We start from the raw sequence: 23,311 nt of genomic DNA, 5'->3' as shown, positions 1-23,311 counted from the left end.
GGAAGCTTTGGAGTATCTCCCACCCAACACTGGCCTCTGCAGTCAGGTACAGGGGGTTCTTTTTCCTCAGTAAGCAGCACTGATAATTACTTTACCTACCCTCTATCAGCCTTGAGCACACTCTGTTTGTTACCAATGTGCTAAAGTCAAAGGCAAGGCAAAGGCCGTGCCTGGCTGCTGGGGAAGCACTTGCTACTCATTTTTTAAATTCAGCTGAATCCTCTCAGTTACTTCTGTCAACATCAAGCACCAAGAACAAAGGCACAAGATTATGGGGATCTCATTAAGTATGCTTGTTCCAAGAACAAAAAATGTGTCTACTTTCCTCTGATGACCTGGGGAAACAAAAAAACCCTTCAGCACAGAAAATTTATTTGTCATCAGTTACGAGCATTTGAATGTGTAATATCCAGTTTAAGGAGACAAAAAAGTCTGTCTGTCCTACCCTTTCTATATTGAGACCTTGCAAACAGCATCATTCTTCTGCTTGAAACAGAAAGCAGGGATGTACATATCTGAGAACACCAACACACACAAAAAGCCCCAAATCCTTAGAGTATTAAGTGAGCCATTTAACTAAGTATTTAAAACCTCTGCAATTATTAGTTTATTAGTATCATCCAGGATTTCAGATGTTCAATATTTCTCCTGAAGTTATACATAAATGCAAATTGAAATAAGAATCTGAAAGTCAAAATTGTATAACAAAACAATACTCCATCACAAAAGCGTGTAAAATTACAAGAATGCTTTTTTTGTTGTTTGTTTTTAAACACTGGCACTTAAGAGAACCATAATTTTGTAACCACAAAATTGCCGAATTGTCCCCCTAACTGGTAAGCAGGTATATGTGAAAATAGTTACAGCTGCCAGCACTTGAAGTTTTACTAAATATGCAAAAAAACCCCTTAGCTTTGGTTTTGGAAGAGAACTGTATTTGACCAAATTAGACATTGTTGGTATACCATAAACATTTAACTTTTTAATGCAAAATTTAATAAAATGTACTTTTCCATACAACTATATTTAACTTAAAAATGGGCAAACATCAAGAGTGCGGTATAAAACCTAACAGGAAAAATACATCTTATCTCATTTTCAATTTGAGACAATATACAACTTTGTTTAAAGGGCTAAAACTAGAATTTCAAGAATACAAATATGAATTTACATAGATTTAACAAATAATAATGGTACCATTTATAGAAATCTTAGAAAGAAAAATCATTTCTTGTGGGCCCTTCGCTACCAGGAGTCTCATGGTATAAAGCCCATGGCCATCACCTGACCTGTCACCAAAAAATAATATGGTCATTTCATGCTTTTAACTTTACACATTTTAGGTACGCTCATCACTCCCAGGTGTTCAGAGATTTACACATATAACTTCCATTACATGGTAACAGAGTCACACGTATAAATTTCTCTACACCAGATGGACATACACTCTTCCTATGGGTCCTTCTAGGACAAAATTTAACATTCCCTCCCTCCCCACCCCGCAAAGTATTTAGTTTCTGTAAAATTGAACTCTATACTTCTCAACTCTCCAAGACTGGTAAACTCATGCAACGCAATAGAATATTACATTTCACAAAAATCCGAACAAGTATCCATTTGCTGAGATTGAATTTTTGTTGTTTCCAGTTATGGAAGATTTTCATCATATGCCTATATATTTATTTTCTTACCCTATCATGATAATGCAGGGTATGCAGATCAAAGCTTTGTTTATCAGCTGGTTATATGAAAGATGAAAACTGTAATATTCCCGTGATCCCATACGGGCATTCAATAAAGCAAAAGATGAGTTCCCCTCAAAAGAAAAAAAAAAAAAAAAAAAAGAAAAAAAAAAAGAAAAGAAAAAGTATGATTCTCAAGGGCACCTATTAAAAGGACAACAATACTAATAAAAAAAATTGTATTTACTTAGAAGCATTCAGAATGTCAACAAAACAGCTGCAACTTTTTTTCTTCCTTTTTGCAATTACAGAGTGGTATTCGGTTAACAGAACAACAATTATTTTTATGATGCATCAGAGACAACTGAAGATGAGAAATGAACTACATCCCCAAATGTAACTAAATTTGTGCTGTGCACCAACAAGAACCTGCTTTATTAACTCCCATGCCAATTTACAACCCCCACACTGTACCAGGCAAGGTTAGTGGCCATTGAAATACCACTAAGGACAGGGCTATCTAAAGACACATTCGGTAGTGTGTTAACTATACAAAAAAAGAGACACTGTACAGTTTAAAAACAAATCTTACACAGCCTTACATTTCAATTTTTTTTCTTTAAAAGGAGTGAGTTGTGTACAGGGGGGTTAAATGCTTTATAGACAAGAAAGAAATTGCTCTAAAAGAGACTTATTCATCATCATCATCATCTTCATCCTCCTCTTCTTCTTCCTCTTCATCATCTTCATCCTCTTCATCTTCGTCCTCATCCTCCTCCTCTTCCTTCTTCTTCTTGCTCTTCTCAGCCTTGGCAACTACTTTCTTGCCTCCGTCAACCTTCCCTTTGGCCCGGTATGCAGCAATATCCTTGGAGAAGAAGAGCAGGAACAATCTCTCAAAGATTTAACCAGCCAAGAGGTCTGAGCAACCTCCACAGAGCACTTGTGAAAGCAGTCACCCAGGTACCTGCCCTTTCTGTATATCCACTGGGGCAGGACCAGGAGCTGTGGCTTCAGCTCTGAGGTGAACTGAAGCCAAAGAAATGGGAACCCTCTAACAACAGAAATGACACCAGCATGCTGCTGCACACTGCTTATAGCTGCTAAGGAACCTCCATTGTTTGGCTTCTGGGAACAGGCTGGAAAAGCTGCTACCTCTGATGGTAAAGGCACAGCTGAGCCCACCACCCCATAAGGAAATGAAGTAGGGAGACCTCTTAAGTTCCCTTTCTAGCCCTACCTTCTACAATACCTACAGAAACACACAGGAAAACCCTCGTTTGAGGCACAAACCTGGGATTAGCTACCCGGAGCATATCAGAATAACTCAGCCTAACAGCTGCAATATTATGCCTCAGCAAAGAATAGTTAGACTGAATTCTGCCTAACAGAAGTTTACAAAATAAAAGGTATAAGAACTTGATTAAAGGGTAGACACTGCCACCTTCTGCATGCAGTAAATTTATTCCAGTCATTTGAAATGCACAAAATTCAGTTCCTGTTACAGGGAAGTTAAAACTGTACCTGGAAGGCACAGTCATAAAAGCAGTTAAGACTTCCCAACTTCATGCCAAAATAGTAAAATCATTAGGTGGGAGAATTGATCTACAAAGCTTACACACACCAGCTACACAGAAACACATTCACACAGATGGTCCAAATCTTCAAATATTCCCCACCTAATAAACACTACACCACTTATCTTACTGGTCTCTTGGACTCTCTTAAACGTGGCAGGAAATTTTGAGAAGATATGATACCCACTAAGTCAAAGGCCAAGTACTGAAATAGTGAAGATTACTACCCCTTAAAACTCCACATATAAGTCTTAAGAAATAAAGACATTACTACTGAAAATTAAAATAATATCTGCAAATAATTCTATCATTTAAAAAATGTCTGAGTTGCCTTGGCTGCGTGTACAAGCAATTACTATGAAGCTGTACAGAAAGTACATGAGGGGAAGCTCCTAGATCTGTAACTCCTCTCTGGCACATCAACAGGGCTCCAAGGTTCCACCTTGCACACTACAGTGCAAAAACTTTGAACTTGGATTTGTTTGCCAGCAGGAGAAATACCCAGAGGAAGGTGACAGCATACAATGGACATAGCTGCTGTATGCCAGCTATACGTGGTTGCTGACTCCTTATGAAGCATCGTCAGGGGATGCCAACATACATCCCTCCTCTTCCCTTGGCTTCCATACATTGGGATGAGAATCTGCCTCTAGAAATAAAACCACGTGCAGCACAGTCCTGTGTGCACGACAGAATTCTACAACTCCAATTATGATGGCAGGGTTTAGCCTTAATAATTTTAAAAATTGTATGACAAACTGTTTCATATGCATAATTAACCAAATTCATTACTAGAAGGGACATGGACACAAAGTAGGTCCAGGAAAACCACATGCCTAAAACTAGCACCTCCTTTGTGTTTTGTCATCTTCCCAGCTATGTGTATAAATTATCCTAACATTCAAGGATGCTCACCAGTATCTCCAAAATTAGGGAGAACCAGCTCATTCCTTACCAGCATTACTTACTGCTACCAACTCAACTCAAATTCTGCTGTGACCTATGGATTTAGTAATCATACAGAACCCACAGTACTTATTCAAGCACCAGTAATTGCTCAAAATTACAGACAAATGAAAATAGTTCAAGGTAAAGGACTCAAATTTAGTGTTATGCCAAGTAACTGTTTACCCCAGGGTACAACCCTTCCCAACAAATCTAATGAATTATGTTATTAGCATATTATCATTTACAACATCAGGTACCAGGGTACACAATAAAGAAAAGAGTGTCTAAACTGAGGCTCGACCTCCCCAAAGCATGTCCCTAAATATCAGTGTTACCTTTTCGTACTTCTCCTTCAGCTTGGCAGCCTTCTTTTCATAAGGCTGTTTATCATCTGCAGCGGTGTTGTTCCACATCTCTCCCAGTTTCTTTGCGACATCTCCAATGGACAGACCGGGATGTTCTCCTTTGATTTTTGGACGAAACTCGGAGCAAAACAAGAAAAAAGCCGAACTACAGAGGAGAAACAAGAGAAGATTATTTAAATTATAGACTTTGCTACAGCAGCAACTTTTGGGACCTTTGCTACTGTTCCTTAAGAGCATTTTGGAAAAAGCACCTAAAAGTGAGACAGACATTGATTACAATGGAAGGTATCAGAACTGAACAAGCCACTTTGCAAACTCAATGCATCCTTTTCTCTTAAGTAATGCTGTACATCTGGTCCCATTTTTGGCAGGATCCCTAGATAGGCAGATTTTAAGACACAGAAAAAAGCCTTAGAAATTAAACTAAGTCAATGATACTAAAATAGCAGATGTTATGTCAGAACTGTTAGAGGTGGAGGGCTGCAGTATTTGGTAGAAAAGTAAATTTCCAGATCACAGCACCAGCCCAAATAAGAACATTAGCTTGTAAAGGAATTTCCCTGCCCCTTTCAGCATCAGCTCAGTTTAAAACATACACGTACACACACAATAAAATACTGGTGTCTAATAGATGAATTTGAAGCCAGTCGTCATTATGTTGTGGCTAAAGTTTTAATTTTCCAAGCTGGTTTTGAGGAAGATCATGCTTCAAACCTGTTCTGTGCAAAAGCCTCCAATTTTAAACTGACTGCCAGCCAAAAATTCTGCTCAAGTCAACAGGTGATGAGAGCAGGGCCTGCAGTACTTTACTGCCATATTACACTGGAATTACCCTCTTAACAGAAATTAGAAAAATCAGTCAGAATCACACACAGTCTATTTCTGCATCTACTTTTAAAGGCTGCCATTACTCCAAATTTGATAGAGATGGCCTACCTGAAAATAAAAGCTTAGCATTCATAACTAAAATTTCAACCTGTCTCTACACCACTGGTGAGGAAGAGCATATAGTCTTGTATTTCTGAAGCTCCTGGATACAATTACCATTTTATAGATACACACGAGTGTGATGGTCTCAAAAAAGACCACTTAGAGCTAGGAATCTACTTACGGAGGCCTCTTCGGTGCATTTGGATCCTTGAACTTCTTTTTTGTTTCCCCCTTAGGTGGTACATAGTTTTTCATTTCTTTTTCATAACGAAGCTTGTCAGCCTTTGCCATATCTTCAAACTTCCCTTTCTCCTTAGAAGACATAGTCTGGAAGGCAATTAGAATCACAAAATACCTTAGAAGGGATACATAAGGATCAAAACAGTATTTTAAGATTCAAAAACATACCAAAGCCCATTCCAAAATTTCAGCTGGGGGAGCTAAATGTAAGAGGAGGACAATGGATAGTTACCAGTCACTTTACAACTACACTTCATACTTACCCAAAACATGAGCTTCTAAAGAAATAATTTACAATCTTGAATAGTATTTCAAAAAAAGTCATTTAAGATTTTGTGGCTTTTTTATTTTTTAAGCAGCTATTCCTACCTTCCATCGTTCTGAGCATTTTTTTGAGAACTCTGAGAAGTTCACTGACGCATCTGGATGTTTCTTCTTGTGCTCCTCCCGACAGGTTTGCACAAAGAAGGCGTATGAAGACATTTTACCTCTCGGCTTCTTAGGATCACCTTTACCCATTTTTGCTGATTTTCTGTAATTAAGCAAATGAGACACCTTTAAAATGTGTACTTTCAACAAACCAAGGCAGGAAGCAAGTCACAACCAAGGATCATGCCAAACAGGACCTGCTGGAGCAGTATTCTGAAACCATCAATGAGAAAAAAAATTCTCTTCTGGAAAATTTACTGAAGATTTCTGTCATCCCTTTCTGAGGTGACCTGGATGTAAGCAACCTGAAATCTCAAAGGGCCTTCAAAATGTGCAGTTATGGTCTCCTGCAAACAAGAACTGTTCTTCCAAGCAATCTGAAGGCAAGTACTGCAGTGGAGACTGCATACCATGATTATTACTGGTGTATTAATCATAGGCTTGGGAAGAATAAATGCTTTTGAAAGGAGGGAACAAGTACCCAAGTATCCTGTCTCAGTGGCCTTCTGGATTACTGATTTCTTTCTTTTTACAGCCCATGCTTCTACCTCTTCCCTGTAGGCCCTGGGTGCTTATTTACAAAATATGTTTTTTATTATTTTCTATACCATATGTAGTGACCAATCTTTATGTGTACTGCAAAAGCTTGCTCTTTGCAGGTATACCTTGAAATACAGAAATGAAACAGCTCACTTGGTCAAATATAACCTACACAGCGAGAAGCACAACATTTACGTAGAGCCAGCAGAGCTGTGCTCAGCAAGAGCACTATCTGACACTTTCAGTGATTGGAAAATACGTTCCTGGGACTTTCACACCCAAGTCAGACATTCGGAATATTTCTTCATAGCTCCCCAGAAAGTCACTTGCACCCTGACAAGCTCTGCTTTTCAGCACAAATTAAAAGAAGGATAAAAAAAAAAAAAAAAAAAAAAAAGCGTGAAAGGAAAAAAAAAAAAGGGCAGGCGGTGCCTGCCCGTATTGCCACAGAAGCTGTGTTTCCTATCGGTTTGGCGGATAGACAGAAACAGATTTCTGCTCTGTGACTAAACACGTCCGGTTTGAAGTTTCTACCAAGTAAACAAGAGGGCTGAAGAAGCAGGAGCCGCTCCTGCCCGCCATGCAGACGCTCCCAGCGCGGCGGGGCGCGGGGCTCGGCCGGGCCGGGGCCGCGGGGACACGGGGCGGCCCGGGCAGGGCTCGGCACCGCGACCCCGGGGCTGGCGTTTAAAAGCCTCCTCCTTCCCGCCATTTTGGACACCTCCCTGCGAGGGGGCACAGGGAAACTTCTGAAGTCTCTCCAGAGACCTGCTGGGGGTGGAAGGGAAAAAAAAAAAAAAGGAAAAGAAAAAAAAAATAAAAGAAAAAAAACTAGTCCCGTTATTAGGAGAACATGTGTAAGTTTTATTCAACGTTCAGGCGAGGACTCGCAACGGTGAGCACATGCCCAGGAGCAAGACACCCACGGGGGTGCAGCTGCCCGCCGGCGGCGACCCCCGGCCCCGGCGGGACAAAGCGTTCTCCCTCCGCCGCCCGTCCCCCCGCGGCGGCGGGAGCGTCCCCATGCCCGAAGCTGCCCGCTCCGGCCGCCATGAGGCGAGGCAGCCCCGGCCTGCGCTCCCTCCCTCCCTGCCGGCCGCGCCGCCGCAGCGGCGGTGTCGGCGGGAGCGGCCGCCATGGCGCAGGCTCCTGGCGGAGGAGGTCACCCGCCGCCGAGCCTCCTTCCATTTTGTGCGCCGAGGAGCAGCGCCGGCCGCTCCCCACCCCCCCGCCGCCACCACACCCCCCGCGGCCGGGCGGGGCGGCCAGCCCGGGCGGCGGGACCCCCGCCGAGAGGGGCCGCGGCGGGGCCGGGCGGCGACCCCCGCCCGCGGGGGCGGCGGCGGCAGCGCAGCCCAGGCGGCGCGGAATGGCCGCTGTGGCGTCGCCCGCTGCCGCCGCCGCACAGAGAACATGGCTCCTTCCTCCCTTCCCTTTGTGTGAGCGCGCCGCTACCCTGGCGCACACGCTCAGCCATTGCAGCCGAGGGAGGGCGGGCGGGAGACGGGGGGAGGTGGGTGGGAGCGGGGGGGAAGAAGATGGGGGGGACCAGCGCGCTCTCAGTGCCTGCCCGAGCCCCGGCGGCGCGGTACGAGCCCCGGCGGGGACCCCCCGCTCGCTCCCTCGCCCCGCCGAGCTGTGCGGCCCCGGCGCTGCCGGCCCCGCGCCCGGGCGAGCGGAGGCTGCTGGAGAAAAAAGTTCCCCCGAACTGCGCCCCCGCCCGCCCGAGCGCCTCCTCTGCTGCTCCGCGCCGCTTGCCTTGTTTTCTCGCTCGCGGCTGCCGTCAGCCATGTTACAGCCGGGCGGCCGCGGGGCCAGCGGCGCCCCGGCCCGCGCCCCGCTTCCTCGCGCTCCCCACCGCCCCGCCGGCGCGGCGCGGCCCGCCCGGAGCCGCGGCCGCCCCGCCGCCTGCCCCGCCGCCGCCGCGATGGCTACGGCGAGGTACCGTGTAAGCGGCTTACGGCGGGGGACGGCGCGGCCCTCGCCCCCCGCGGCTGGCGACCCCCGGCCGCTCGCCCGGCTCCCATCGCCCGCCTCTCCCTCCCCACCTCGCTCCCTGCCTCTCGCCGCCCCGCTCTCTCGAAGTCGCCCGCCGCCCCCGCCCCGCCCCGGCCGAGGGGCTCGCCGCCCGGGAAAGGGTCTCCCGGGCACAGCCCCGCTCGCCTTTGTGTACGGGCGTCCGAGCCGGCGCTGCCCCGCGCTCCGCGGTCATGCAGCGGCGGCGGCACGACGGCCACCGCCGGCTCACCGCCCGGCTGCGAGCGGGCGGGCGAGCGGGCGAGCGCGCCCGGCCGGCCCAGCGGCCCCCGGCGCGTACTCACCCGTGTCAGACAGAGTCGGCACGCAGCCCTCGCTCGGCCCCGAGCCCCAGAGACGCTCCCGCGGCCGCCCGCCCGGCCCCAGCGCTGGCTGGGTCGCTGTGCAGCCCGGTGCACCGCAATGGCTGAGCGCGGGATCGATACGCAGCCTCCTCACACTCGCGGCGCTGGTAACATTACTCTCTGCACAGCCCCGCGCCCATTGGCCGCCGCCAAGCCGAGCGCCGCGCCGATTGGCCCAGGCGCTCCCATTGTCCTGACCAGAGCGCGCCGCGGGTTGGGCGCGCGGCGGGACACGTCACCGAGCAGGGAAAGGGCGCGCAAATATAAAAGTGAGCGCAGGGAGCCGGGCGGCGGCGGGGCCCGCAGAGCGGCGGCGGCTGCCCGGCGCTGAGCTGCCGCCGGCGCGGGCCGCGGGCCCCGCCGCCCCCGCGGCCGCCCCCGCCGCGCCGGGGGCACCGCCGCGGCCGCCCTGCGGTGAGGAGCGCGGCGCCGCCACCCCCCGCCCCTGCCGCCGCGCCGCCCCGCCGCGGAAGCCGGAGCGCAGCGGGGAGCCCAGCCGAGCCCGCGTGTCTCGGCTCCTCTTGCCCGTTCCAGCCAGCGCACGGGACTCCCCTCCGCTGCCACGGCGCTGTGCGCGGCTCTGCCCCCTCCCTGAGGTTGAGGCACGTTTGTTTTGTTTTCTTGTTCGTGGGTTTTTGGATTTTTCTTTCTTTTTCCAGAAATTGCTTCATCGCCTGTATGAGGAAGAGTTAAAAGATACCGGCTTTCTCCATAGCCTCCTGGGTGACAAGGAACAGTCCACAGTGGTCGGGCAGCTCCCCCCAAATTCTCAGCAGTGATGTAGCGCTGGCCCGGCGTCGTCCCGGGCGTCTCGGTGCAGGGACGCGCTGAGCCACACTCACCTGTCCTTCGCTGCTGCTCCTCTCCGCTTTTTTACTGTCATTTGCATCGCACGAGCCTGCTGTACAGGACTAGCGAAAGGGAGAAATACCCCTTAACAACAGCTTCGCTGTTTACACTACTTTATTAGTGCAAACAGCGCTGGGAGGAGCACTGCTGAAAAAAAAAAAAACAAAACCGCTGCAGTGTCAGCGCACTTGCTGTAGTAACAGAAACTTGAGTGAAGAGAGGTGTACATTGCTCAAAAATATTCAAGTGTAAATAGCTGATTTCAATAACTGCTTAATTATCATGCTCTCTCCAAATCTACCCATGGAGTTTTGGAAGGGTCTGTGGTCTGACACACAAGGGATAGCAGTTGTTTGCATCATGGAAGGCAAAGATCCTTCTGAACAACATTTTTGAAGAAGTGCTGGTGGACGTATGAAGACAGTGATTCTGCTACCTGAAATCATGCAAAAATACATGAATAATAAGGAACACTTGTTTTTCTGTCTCAAGGAAGGTTTTTGTTTGTGGTTTGACATGGGTTTTTTTTCTGATTTGCATTTAAAGTTAAAACCTTTATATGGAACAGAAGAAAACTGTAAAAATCACTAGCATTTATGTTGTCTAAAGTTCTGTATGTGCAGAAGCTAATACCTTGCACCTACAGAACTTGAAGGTTTATTCTGTGAAAACCAGACCTCAGAGGAAAGCAAAGTAATGCTTTTAGTTCTTGCTCTTGTCTAGAGCTGAACCTTCAGTAAAAGGCAAGTGAGGAAAATTTGATTACGTGACATACTCCTGTAAGGGTTTTCCTTCATCTCTGTCAGTTATATGCTCAGGCCTGTACAGGTTTGCATATTCCAGTGGGTTTCTTCTGCAATCCTTGATGGCAGAAATACAAAAGAATTTGCTCATCAGCTGCAGACAGTAGCGTTTTTTATGGAAGCGGTATATGTTTTTTCTCTTGTTCATGCTGTGCCACATCCCTTCTGATACTTTGCAAACATGCCTTCTTCTGCAAACCTCATTGAAGTTTAAATCTGTTTTAAATTGCACTCCACTAGACAGGTGCAGTCACTGAGATCACTTGGATAACACAAAACACCTTTGACTTCTTACACATAAGCTTTGCCCACAGAACATTCGGGTCACAACAGCCCAGTACAACTGCTCCAGGAAAAAAAGTATGTAGCTGCAGAGGAAGTTTCAAAACCCCTGTTTAGTAATTTTGCTATTTTGCAAACTAGGGTATACTTTGGGAAAAAGGACACAGATTTGTTGTCATATTGCAAAGAAATAGTAAAACTAGGATTTCTATTAGAAATGTGTTTTTCAAATACTTCAGTTTTTAGGATAATCACTGTAGCTACTTATTTGGAAACCAGCAGAAATGGTTGTAAGAAGCCTTTTGGTTCAACTCCTTTTCCATGTAAGGCAAGCTGAACTTGAATGGAAACATCAGCTACACATTATCAATTTTTTTAAAGCATCCTTTTGTTCTCCAGTTTTCTTTAGAGGTAACAGAGGAAGGGCTCTCTAAAGACAGAAATGTTCATCTTAACAATGTAGTGCTCAGCAGGAACAGAAAAGTTCCAAATGAATGACAAAAAAAAGTTTTATTAAAATTTTCCTCTCACTTCCTTTCATCCCCCATGTAGCTCACAACCAAAGACTTCTAGCAAACACAAACAAAGATTGAGAATTCCAACAAGTACAGACCACCTGGTTGGCAGTGGAGCCTGACTGAGAAAAGAGATGCAGAGATCACATTCTCCCCCATTCCCAAAATAACTGAAACACATTGGTGATGCTACACCAGCAGAATTTTTGATGAAGTCACAGTATATAAAGAACCTTAGAAAGCTTCTGACCGCTTTAGTGCTGTGGTTGTTGACAGAGGTGGGAAAACACACTCGCATCAATTCCAGAAGTCACAGGGTGTGGGGCAGAACACCTCCTGTGGGGCAGGAACATGGTTCTTCTGTGCCCTCATCTTCTGCAAAATGTGTGTACTGTGAAGGACACTGCTTACTCCCCAGTGGGATTTGGCAGGAAAGCAGATGATTTCATAGCTTGCTTTGACAACAAAGAGATTCAGTGTCGTCACAGGACCTCCAGATTTTGTCACTCTGTCCTCCCTCCCAAGGAATGAGATCATTGTTTCTTTGGGTCAAAATTACTAGACTATTACAGTGAAAATGGCACAGTAACAACTAGCTTGTCAGTCAAATCCAAAGCTACTATTAGGCTATTTTTAACAAGATCTGAAAGCCTTTTTCAACAAAATGTTACATTTTCAGCTCAAAATGAGAGCAAAACATCTGTGGAGACAGGGCACCTGGGCACATGAACTTCTGATGAAGCTGCTGGTAATGTAGATTGTCACTGTTGCTTTTGAACACTTCCATCCCTGCAGCAGGCAGGGTTTTTGCAGTGTATTTAAAAGAAAGCCCTGGCCATATTTGCCCTTTTCCTAAGGCTGCTGTGTCAGCCTGTGCACAGCCCAGATGAACACAATTCTCAGTTGCTTATTAGATGCAGACTTACAGTCAATCTTTTCCTCTGTTGTCTTATTTGAAATTTTCAGGAGATACACTTTAAATATTTCCTTAAAATCATTTCTGGAAGAGAAAGACTCTGTTCAAAGGAATGAGAATCAGTATGTGTACAAACTACCAATGTATGGAACCTGATTTGCTATACATTTCTCTCTGGATTTGCTCACATTGTATCAAGTAATCTGGATAGGCTGCTGTCCCTCTTCTATCACAGCAGGGTTTCAAGTGGCTTTTTGTCCACTACCCATGGATGAGTGCCTGGCTGACCCAGGTGTGTAAAAGCTAACTGTGGAGCAGTGTCAGACAAGCACAGTAACCTTGGCTGACTAAAGGCAGCAGTCTGGGAAAGGCAGGAAGGGAGCAGGGATGGCACCAGTGCTGCTGCAGTGTTTTCCTCACCAAGCTTCACGTGTGAACCAGCTGATCTTTGTTGACATGTGAGCCCTGAAGACAATTCCATCGTTTCTAGAGCTGATACATTCTTAATCCAGGGTCTGTACTTACACAGTGCTTTTATCCACAAAATAGGTGGCATGAAAATTTGTACACTTTTTGTGGAATTAGCAGATGCATAGCAAAGTATCCAAGTAAACAGATTTTCATAGCACAAGCATATACCCACACTGTTCAGCTCAGAAAGATGGTGAAGATACATCAGTATGGACTTTTCCTCAGATGATCAGTATACCATTAACATTTTTTAAAGTGAACTTTTGTATAGAAAGTAACCATTTTATGGTAAGATTAATAGGTTTACTCTTATGAAATATGATTCCTTCAGCATCTTATTCCTTATGCATAAGTACATAACTTCTTTAAGTGCCTCTGTGAAGCTCTCAATGTACAGTTTCAGACAGATGGAACTGTGTTCAGCTTCAACAGCAAAAAGGAGTTCAAAAAATGTTCTTTCAGGACTGCACTATTTCTGAAATCGCTGACCTGCTGAGATGCTTGCTTTGCTGAGAACACAACATGCAGTGCAATATCCACTTATCTCTCCAACTTTCTGGAAACATGGCATCAAATATTCAGCCCCCTCCAAAATCTCCAGACCAAGCCTACCACTGAGATAAGAGTTATCAGCTGCTTCTAATAAACCCAAAATGCTGCTGTCCATCTTCACAGACACTGCTCTAAAGGTGTCAGCACTTGGTCTCCCTCACTCCAGTCTAGAGGCAGGGAAGCTTCTCATATTGACACCACTGTTTGACTTCTACACCTGAACAGACAGAATCCAACCAAGCCTAAGTGATGAAAAATACCTGAGATGCCTTTCCTTACTATTTTATCCAGCCCAGAAGATTCAACAGGACATGCTCTCTCACAGCCAGGACTCCTTTAGATAGATCTCAGTGCTCCATGTCAAACTGGAAAGATTCCTAGAGCTACGTATAGTACTGGGACAGAGCTCCTGTTTCCTTATCTACATGTTTTCTGAAAATACACAATATATAAACATCACCTGATGTGTACTCTGATCCTTTATACAGGACTGCAACACAGACTAAACCATCTGCTTCTGGATATGAAGATGACACCTTAATGCCAACACAGTCCCTAATACTAGAAATCCTAGCACAGTCTTATTTCTACAAACCAAGAAAATAATGTGAATTTATGGGATGCTGATTCCAAAGAAACAGGATGCAGCACACATCAGTCTATCTAGTAACTACTCTGGAGCTACTGTGAATGTTGACTGCATACAAGCCGTTACAGGAACTGCTGGAGGAAACAACCATTTGCTCACAGCTTCAAAAGGGGAACTTACATAGTTTGACAGGACAGTCTTACCCTTTTGCTGAATATAGCCAAGTGTACATGGGTGTCACTGTGTAGTGTCTGTCTCATCCCTTACAATGCAATGGAGTGTTTCTCATTCCTTGGAGGAGTTGTCCACTTACTCAGAAACTTCATAAACCTGCTAACATCCCATGGAGATATGATGCTCAAGGATGATTACAAGTACTACAAGTTATCAGCGTATATCACTCACTAGGGAAGGCAAAGAACATATCCTGGAAGAGCAGAAGCAGCCTCAAAAATTTTTAATCCTTTCTACATCTCTCTCCTTTCTGTCATCTTTTGTCCACACTCCTGTGCAAAGATAAGCTGAAAAATGCATTCTGGCAGCTGTATCAGCTCACCAAATAGTCATCAGTAGCATTATTTAATGGGAAAGTAATTTTCTAGCCAGACTCCTCTCCCCCCACTCCCAAAACAGTTTTCCAGTATGTACTGCACTGGGTGCTGCATTGGTCAAAAACCCACCATTACATGCAGCCATAGCAATTTATTACTGGAAAGAGGATCACCTGTTAACTGGCTGTTCAGAGAAAAGAAGTCATGCTAGTATTCTCATGGAGACTGTCTCCAGCTTCTATCATAATCATCCTGTTTCTTCTACGATAGTCTTTCCCAGTGATGTCATCTCTTTCTATTTAATGGTTCTATTCCAAGATTTCTGAGACTCAGCAGAAGAAACTGAGGCAACCGAGGATGTAAGAAATCACATTCTTTACATTGACTAAGCCTGTGATACCAAAAAGTGTTCAAGAGACTTCCCACTTCTCTTGCCTTTTCCAACAGCAAATGGTTGTTTTGAAAAGGCCTCTGTGAGCTCATCATTGCAGAGTGACAGCTTCTACCCCAAATCACCCAGTGTTACCAAAATCTTAGTAATAACTTTTCCATTAACACACAAATTTATAGTCTAAATCTGTTTAGCTTAGTACTGTCTTAATTAGAGGCCATTTGGCTTTCTATTCAGTTCTTGTTTGCCTTTAATTATTTGCCATGAGTTTTAGAGGATTCTAAGTCTTTTGCATTATTTTAAACCTAATTTCTTCCTCATTTACCATGTTTCCATGAACTTTCATTTTGCTGAAACAAACAAAGACCCTTGTGGAATATGCCCCAAATTTCATAGAGGGAATGCTGCCACAAGGGAAAGACACATTCTTTTCAAAGTCAAAATTCAAGTCAGTTTGGACAGAAAGTCAATGTGGTGGCCTCAAAATTTTGTCAGACACAACATTAGACAAACTTGCATCAAACTAATGTGCAGCACTGAGAGTTTAAACAGTCTAAAGTTGAATTTAATGAAAATCTGATGGTTTCCAGGAGGGATAAGTGTGGAGCTGGGAGTGCAGATACAATTCAGATGCTTATATGCATGATATGCATGAAAGCCATGGAGTAGACAGAGATGTTTTGACTAGACAGGCATCTGATTAGTCTTGTTCATGTAAATTTAACTTAACCTTGTCCTAAAGTATGGATGCAAATCAAAATAAATAGCCACCCCTTTGGAAAGAAATATTGAAGCAGTAAAACTTTCAAGAGTCTCTCTGAAGCTCTGGATATTGATTGTTTGAACTTTTATATTACTTAATAGTGACAATCTTTATAAAAAAGAAATTCTTAATACTATGTTATTTCTTCTATTTCAACATAACAGATCACATACCTGTTCTTGGGTTTACAAATATAAGCAAGTGGCTACTTACTTATAGGATTAAATGGATGTAAGGGATATGTATATTCACATACACTTACAGTCTCTATTTCTAGTGACCCAAAACAGTGTGTTAATAACAAACACTTTTCATTCAATCCTACAAAATTTCTGCAACTATGTATTACTATGCTAAACAGAGCACTTAAGTTTTGATGTATTACTGTTGCTTTACAATTAAAATTATTATTTTTATTTTCACTTCTAGCTCCTTAAAAACCTCAACAGAAATACTTTTGGCATCCCTCCTGCACACTCACTCTTGCTGATTTGTGGATCACTTAAAAATATTTAAATATTTTTAAATCCCTCATCATTTTCTGTCCTCTAAAAACTACACTCAGGTGTGTAGAAGTCATATTAGGTAGGGTTTTTTTAATCTGACATTGCAATAACATCAATTTCTAACCATACTAACACAAGAGGAACTAGAGGAGTAATTTTACTTCTGTGTATGTGACTACTAACACATAGTTTTATGGATAGAAAAGAACCACAAAAATCATCCAGGAATGTGAAAAAATAATGAGAACCCTAAAGAGCACAACCTGTTTAGCTTTTTCTTAAAACAAACAAACAACAACAAAAGTAATATTGAGAAATAACATGATTACAGGGTAAAAGCACCTTCCTGGGGAGAAAATAGTGAGTCCTAAAGAGTTATTTAATCCATCAGAGAAGGCATAACAAGAATCAATGACTAGAAGCTGAAGGCAAACAAATACAAATGAAATAATGTAGAAAATTTTTAGCAGCAGGCATGATTACTACTTGTATTATCCGAGTACCTGGAAGCCAAATAATGGATCGGGGCTCTGTTAGGTGCTGGTAAAAAAACCCAACCCCAAACCAAAATAAGACACCCAAAACACAGAAAAAAATTGTGATCCTACCAAAAGGTTACAAAAAGCTGGTAAGATGAAGCAACATAGTAAATCAGTGATAATATCTGATATGACAGGCAGCAGTTTCAGGGCATGGTTTCATGATACAAAGTGTTGAGTTGAGATACAGACTTAAGGTGATTCTGTATATCAAGACTGTTTTGTTCCATTCCCACCATTTCTCTACAGCTATGAAATGTTGAAGATTGATCCTTATTTTAAAAAAAAAGTACTAAAATCAGGTTATTCATTTTTATTTTGCAACAAAATGCCAGTGAATTATTTTTGCAAGTATTTTGATTTTTATGAATTTCAGTGAATGGGTTGAACAAATTATTCCTAACAGTATTCCCACCCAGTTTTTTTACAGGAACTTGCTGCAGTACTTGGGATAAAAGACTGCATATCTCAGAGAAAAACATGCAAAAGCCAAGTATGAGATTTTGTTTTCCTCAAAGCAAATCATTAGGCTTGGTGACCAAATCTCAAGCACCATCCATAGATAAAGCAGATATTAACAAAAAACTGAAACTCAGACCATGGTCTGGCAAGGTTTCTCTGAAAAAAAAACTTATTATGCTACCAAATTCTAACATAAAAGATAACAAGATGAGCTGGTGTTCTCAACACAATTGCTCTGACACTGGAGCCTACACACCATCCTTGGTAGCTCACAAACAGTAAGCTACAGGCTTACTACAATTTGACCAGGCCACTACAATTTGACCAGGAAGAAGATAAAGGGGTAATAAGCCAAGAGCAAAATTTTCTATTAAAGTTTTTGCCATCTGTTTGTGAGATCAAGGATCAGAAGGATAGCCCCTGAAATTCATTGTGGAGAGAACTGGGAGCATCTCCTCTTATATTTCAAAAGGAAAATGCAGCAGAAAAGCCCACCTTTGATTTCTGTTTCTTCATCTAAATTATTAGCAGACTACAGCAACACCCCCAATATCTATTGCACTGAGAAGCTCTGGAGGAGCTAATTTTTGGGTGTGGGAATACTGAAGAGAAAGCAAAAGCTAAAAAGCTGGGGTCAACACTCCACAAATAGTCCCTGAGACTTGGAAGCAAATTGGATATACCCATGGTGTTAAGCTCCCATTCTTCTTCCTTCCCTTCCTCTCTGGATGTGGCCTCCTCCCATCAGCTGATGGTCTGTGTTTCACTGAGCTGGACATTCACGTTCACAGGCTAGACAGGGAATTGGTTACAACCAGTTCTAAAAGCTTCCATTTTTCTCTTGTGCCTTGTTAAAAATATGTTGAGCTATGGCTATAATAAGTGACCTTCAAAGAACACTGCTTCATTGAAAAGTTTAAAGACACTTAACAGCCTTACTCTTTGGCCTTGTGCACCATGCTGAATTTTTCCATGGGACTGTGGCCACTCCGTGTGAGCAGGACAAGGCTTGGGAAGTGAATCAGGGCTGTGCATCAAATTAGATTATTTGTTGGTTGTTATATGTGTTGTCTTTAGGAGTTATGCTGAGAACAAGACAGACGACTCAGGAAGAGAGCGATGGGCATGTGGTTAAGGCAGTTGAATGCCACACAGAACACTCAGTTCTGCCTCTGCCTTCACCAGCAGCCCCTGTGAGCAAGGAGCGAGTCAGACCTTGCACCCTGGCAGATGGCCAACCAACCTTGTCTTCCTCATTTTCTGGGAGTCCAAACAGAAACACCTTGGGCCTTTCATGTAGAAATGCAAAGCAGATGATGGTAATGGAATGTTTGGGTCTTGAGGGAAAAATGGAGCTGGAGGCACAAGGTTAAAAGGCAGGAGAATCCATTTAATATCATTGACTTTACTACTGACTAAACAAGTAGCTCAGTTTTCTCCTTGATTTAACAGGACAACAGTGCTTTTCTGTTCTGGGAATACACAAAAAAAATCATCAAATACTGTGAAGCTCCTTAATATCATTGTAATAAGCCTACAAAAACCAAACAAGCTTTTCTGATTCTCTATATAGAAAGGAAGTTTTGGCTCTTTTAATATATGAATTATCATACACTGCTACATACTTGCTTTAAAAATATATACAACTTATATACCAACATGTATAAAAACAGAACACATCTATTTTTCCTTTTACACTCTATTTGTGATCACACTCTACATGTGATTTTCAGAGTCCTTTCTATAGGTTCTACCAGGGCATATTATTCAGTGAAACTGCAACATGGAATAGGAGAGAGAACAGTGCTTATTGTCAAAAGGTATACACTGACTCACAAAAAATAAAAATATCTTCACTTTTTTTTGCACAACACTCTGATGTTGTGTAACCACAGCCACAGGAATAGAAAAGCAACAGGAGAGCTAGTAAAAGGGTCTTTTCCTACTTATTTTATTACATCAGAGTATCATCATATTGAAAGCTTTCAGTAATACTAGCCTACCAAGTTTGCAAAATAAAATATTATACTTTGTGTCCAGCAAGAAACAAATCTACCTATATCTTTAAAAACAACCTGAACAGTTTCAACAATTACTCTGACTTAAAAATCTGAGTTAAGAGAAATACCACAATGATTGAAAACACAAGGTGGTGGAGGTGATGATCTCCTTCACTTTAGGTAGAAAGACACTAAACAGAAAGATCTAACACAATAATCAGAGAAATCATGAGGTTTAGGCACTCAACAGAACAGAAATAATTTAACAATGTCTGACAACATCACAGGAACACAGTGTTGGAACACTACTAAAGTGGATGTACACGAGACTCAAAGACAACACCATTTTAAAGGATAATTTTCATCATTTAAGGAGGAAATAGACAGGAGAACGAAATAGAAATTAAGGTTCAGGCCTACAATCAGATCTTCAGAGTGAGAACCTGCAGTCACCAGAGTCCCATGAACTTCATCAGGCCCCCAGGCTATCGAGGTACATTTAAATAAATCCAGTTGCAGGACCAGGACCTAAATATGTAAAGAGAAAAAGAATGAAATCAGGTAACACAGCACACAGCTCTGATTAAAGAGACACCAAACTAATCAGAGAGAAATAATCTGAGTGCCTAGACCATGACAAGATCTCTATTTTTACCTAAAAATGCTGCAGCTACAGCAAAGGCAACAGTGATATCTTACACCAAGAGCTTTATAGAGCATTAATTGATCACAGCACATTCCCCTTCAGGCAAACATAAGTACCTGCAGTGTGTTTGCTCACCTCCTGTGTGCTGCTGCTTTTTCCTTGTTATATGTAATTTGGTTTATTATTTTTAATAAAAGAGAGTGGTCTAAAATCAATAAATGTATTTATCTTCATCAGCTCTTCATGTAGATTTTCAGCCTCTTAGTAACATGATGGCCAAAGCTAAAATGAGATAATTTGCCCATATTTTAAAAACTGACAGAAAGTAAACAATATTTATATAAGAACTGTCATTGCTATGACTATCTGAAGGTTGTGAGAAGTTCTAGCTTGGCAGTGTGTCTCCACAAGGTTTCAGTACAACCGCACAGTAGCATCATACAACTGCAAATGAGAAAAGAGACTAGCAAAAGAAAGCCTTCCCCATAATGAGGTTTGCCCACTGGAATACAGGCTTTAACATAACAGGCGTGTGTGACAGAAGCAGTGAAGACAAAGCAGGAATATCAGATTTATGGTGGCACAAGCACATGGAATCACAGGCTACACCATGGGGAGCTGAGTCATCCAAACTTCTACACCAGCACTTACCACCCACCCCAGGAAGGGTCCATGCTGCCTCTCTAGCTAAGGCTATCTCTCAGCTTGGGAGGCCATAATGGCCAATTCACCATGCTTGTAAATGTCATCACTGCACCTTGGACCTTCACTAGCATCACCTCTTTGAGGCAGCCAGACCAAAGACAGAATGAATTGTCCAGGAGTATGACACCATTTTTCCTATTACTAGAGCAGAGTTACACCTTCAGAGATCAGCCTGTAACCTGACAAATCAATTTAAATACACCTTCTAGCCAAAAAAATGTTCAAGACACCCAGCAATCTCTGATTACTTTTCTATCTCCTACAGGATGGCTTAAGATGCAGCAAGAACTTGACATTAAAAAATTAGTAAATTTAAAAATTAACTCCAGATACACAAGGATATGAATATCTTAAATTCACTGAGACATTGATTTGCCTATAGCACTCCTGGAGAGATAAAGACTCAAACTGCTATTATTTCTAGATAGGAAAAAAATAGTAGTATAGCATATACAATATTTTCCATGCACCTGGACATTAAGAAGCCCTTTTTGCCAAGATGACACACTGACTTAGACCATTTAAATATAAGTAAATGCGCAGATATGCAAGGCAGATGAAGTTTCCAAAATTTGTGAAGAAAAAAAAGTTTGTCTTTTTAGAATTGGTGTTAGCTCAGGACAGATAACAAAATTTTCACTCCCATTTTAATATTGAATTCCCAGTTATATCCCACATGCATGTCTGAAACTGGCACATAGTAAAGAATCTACAACACTGGACTTCAAATAAAGTGTCATATTTTGGTTTTGTCTCCAGAGAATTACAGCCTCAAACCTGGAGTCACTCTGTAGCCACACAGGGACCTAGGGGGAAGATGCAGCTGGATGGGCTCAGCCTTATGCAGGCAGAGGTCCCAGTCCCAGGACCCAGTGTGCCCATGGAGTACGTTTGCTCAATTAATTTATGATTTCACAAACTTTTAGCAAGCAGAGAGTAATCTCCGGCCTTTCCTGGATATCACTGCTCTTTCTCTGAACAAGCTGAAACTATTGATGGGCCATTAATATCAAACTCCTTGCCAGAGTTATGTTTCCAAAGAAAGGCAGGTTTTAATTTCTTTTCCTTAAAGCTTTATCTTTTTAATCTGGACATCTAACTACTCAAAATCTAAGACAACCTTTCTTATTGCTCTTGCAAACATACATTAACAGTTTAAATTTTCACACTGGGCAGAAATTAATTTAAAAACAAGAACAACAAAAAAGCTGTTTGGGTTCTTTCTTTAGGTTATGCCTCCTTGATACTAAAGCTGTCTCATCTCTGGTTTAAGTCAGAAAAGCCTAGAAGCAATTCTAACTCACACTTGTTTGCTACCATGTCCATACAACTACATACCACTGGAAAGTTAGCCAAGAGCAGATGTATTTTCTCTGTCCTTTCTCAGCCTGTGAGTTCCGGTACATGCTGAAGGGGGAAGGAAAAAATAACTGTGGCTGGTATGGGACCTGGCTATAAAATTCTCAAGCAAACTAAAAGCTTCCTCTTCCTGGGGGGAATTCTTGCATCATCTGGCAGAATCAGAATAAGGAACAGAATCGATTAATTATTACTGAAATACTATGGAGTATTGTTATTAGAAGACTTGACTTCATAATTTAATTGTAAGGAAATTACTGCATCTGTGTTCACCATTACTATAAACCAAATGAAAAGAGCAGTGCCTTCCCAGCAAATGCAAAATACATATTTTCATACTAGGCACCCCACTGTGGCATTACAAATCAAACTCAACAATTAATGTCCAGTCCTTTGTGGCAGGTAAAGAAATATTCTAAGAAATATTATGTGGGAAGCAGGTGTAGGAGTGAAGAATGTCAAATAATAAATAAAACAATTATATTTGAGGACAGATTTTACAGTTTTTCCTATGAATGACTTAATTGTTGGTGACACACACAAAGCTGCACAGCTACACCATCATCCTGCCTATTGCTCAGACATGTAACTCTAGCATCACCTTATATCCCAAAGATATTCCAAATCCCAAGATTCATATTCATAATTTGCAGATACTGTCAATGCCACATTTCCAAGACAGTATTTTTCTTAATCCTCCCAATCAGCTAAAGTATTCAATCGAGTTAATCATCATCATCATGTTTTGATTCAGCAAGATTTTGCTCTCTGCTTTTTGATTCAGCAACATTTTTTCTCTCTGCTTTTGACAAACACAGCCTCATATCATACACATTCACTCAGAGAACTGCTGCAAAGACCCTTTTCTTAGTCAATCACTTGGAGAACACATCACTATCTCCACAGCTCTCCCTGGCTACTTCTGCAGCATCTACCACTTGTATCCACTTGCAAGGTCCATCCTTGCGGATCACCACCACACCTATTGCTCCTTAATCTTCATCAGGAAGACAGCTGTGTTTTGCTCATGTTTGAAACGGGGCCAATTTTCATAAAAGGTAAAGCTCAAAACACAGATCATACTGTCTGATTGTTATGCTGTTTTTGGATAAAGCACTTTAAAAACCCTCCACTTCTTACTGATAAAAAAAATAAATTTCAGGGATGCTTCTTGTATCTCTTCCCTTCCTGTCTCCCACCTGCCATTCGGTATCGGGAGTCCAGTTTCCAGCTCCTCTCACCCACATAGTGTATTTTCAAACAAACTTTTTGTGCCTTTTTCTGTCTTATACCTTACACTTTATGGAATTTCCCTTAAAT

The 23,311-nt window shown here is 42.7% G+C and overlaps 1 protein-coding gene and 1 long non-coding RNA gene across 11 annotated transcripts in view; both read right to left on the bottom strand.

Annotated features, from left to right (window-relative positions):
* Positions 1-581: 581 nt before the first annotated feature.
* Positions 582-9,173, bottom strand: HMGB1 (high mobility group box 1). Of its 2 annotated transcripts, none has more exons than XM_021541963.4 (5): positions 9,033-9,173; positions 6,112-6,274; positions 5,684-5,829; positions 4,543-4,717; positions 582-2,550 (listed from the first exon to the last, which is right to left on the bottom strand). In XM_021541963.4, exons 2-5 carry the CDS (start codon positions 6,259-6,261, stop codon positions 2,374-2,376), a joined length of 648 nt encoding a protein of 215 aa, XP_021397638.1. In that variant the 5' UTR covers positions 6,262-6,274; positions 9,033-9,173; the 3' UTR covers positions 582-2,373. The 2 variants fall into 2 exon arrangements, with proteins under 2 accessions (XP_021397638.1, XP_085436050.1); XM_085579924.1 differs by lacking the exon at positions 9,033-9,173 and adding an exon at positions 8,875-8,912.
* A 9,676-nt stretch (positions 9,174-18,849) lies between these two features.
* Positions 18,850-23,311, bottom strand: part of LOC110476747 (uncharacterized) — a 32,635-nt gene continuing 28,173 nt past the window's right edge. For 6 of the 9 annotated variants that reach the window (XR_014955483.1, XR_014955446.1, XR_014955453.1 and 3 more), the window contains one exon: positions 18,850-19,809. This is a non-coding gene — a long non-coding RNA (uncharacterized LOC110476747). Of the gene's footprint in view, positions 19,810-20,062; positions 20,210-23,311 lie in introns of all 9 variants that reach the window. The other 3 variants (XR_014955417.1, XR_014955435.1, XR_013339497.2) reach the window with 1 other exon arrangement.

This window comes from Lonchura striata, chromosome 1, assembly GCF_050655825.1.
Source record: "Lonchura striata isolate lonStrDom1 chromosome 1, ASM5065582v1, whole genome shotgun sequence".
NCBI classification, from domain to species: domain Eukaryota; kingdom Metazoa; phylum Chordata; class Aves; order Passeriformes; family Estrildidae; genus Lonchura; species Lonchura striata.
Note: the sequence above shows the minus strand (reverse complement) of the source record. Positions and strands in the feature narration are given on the sequence as shown.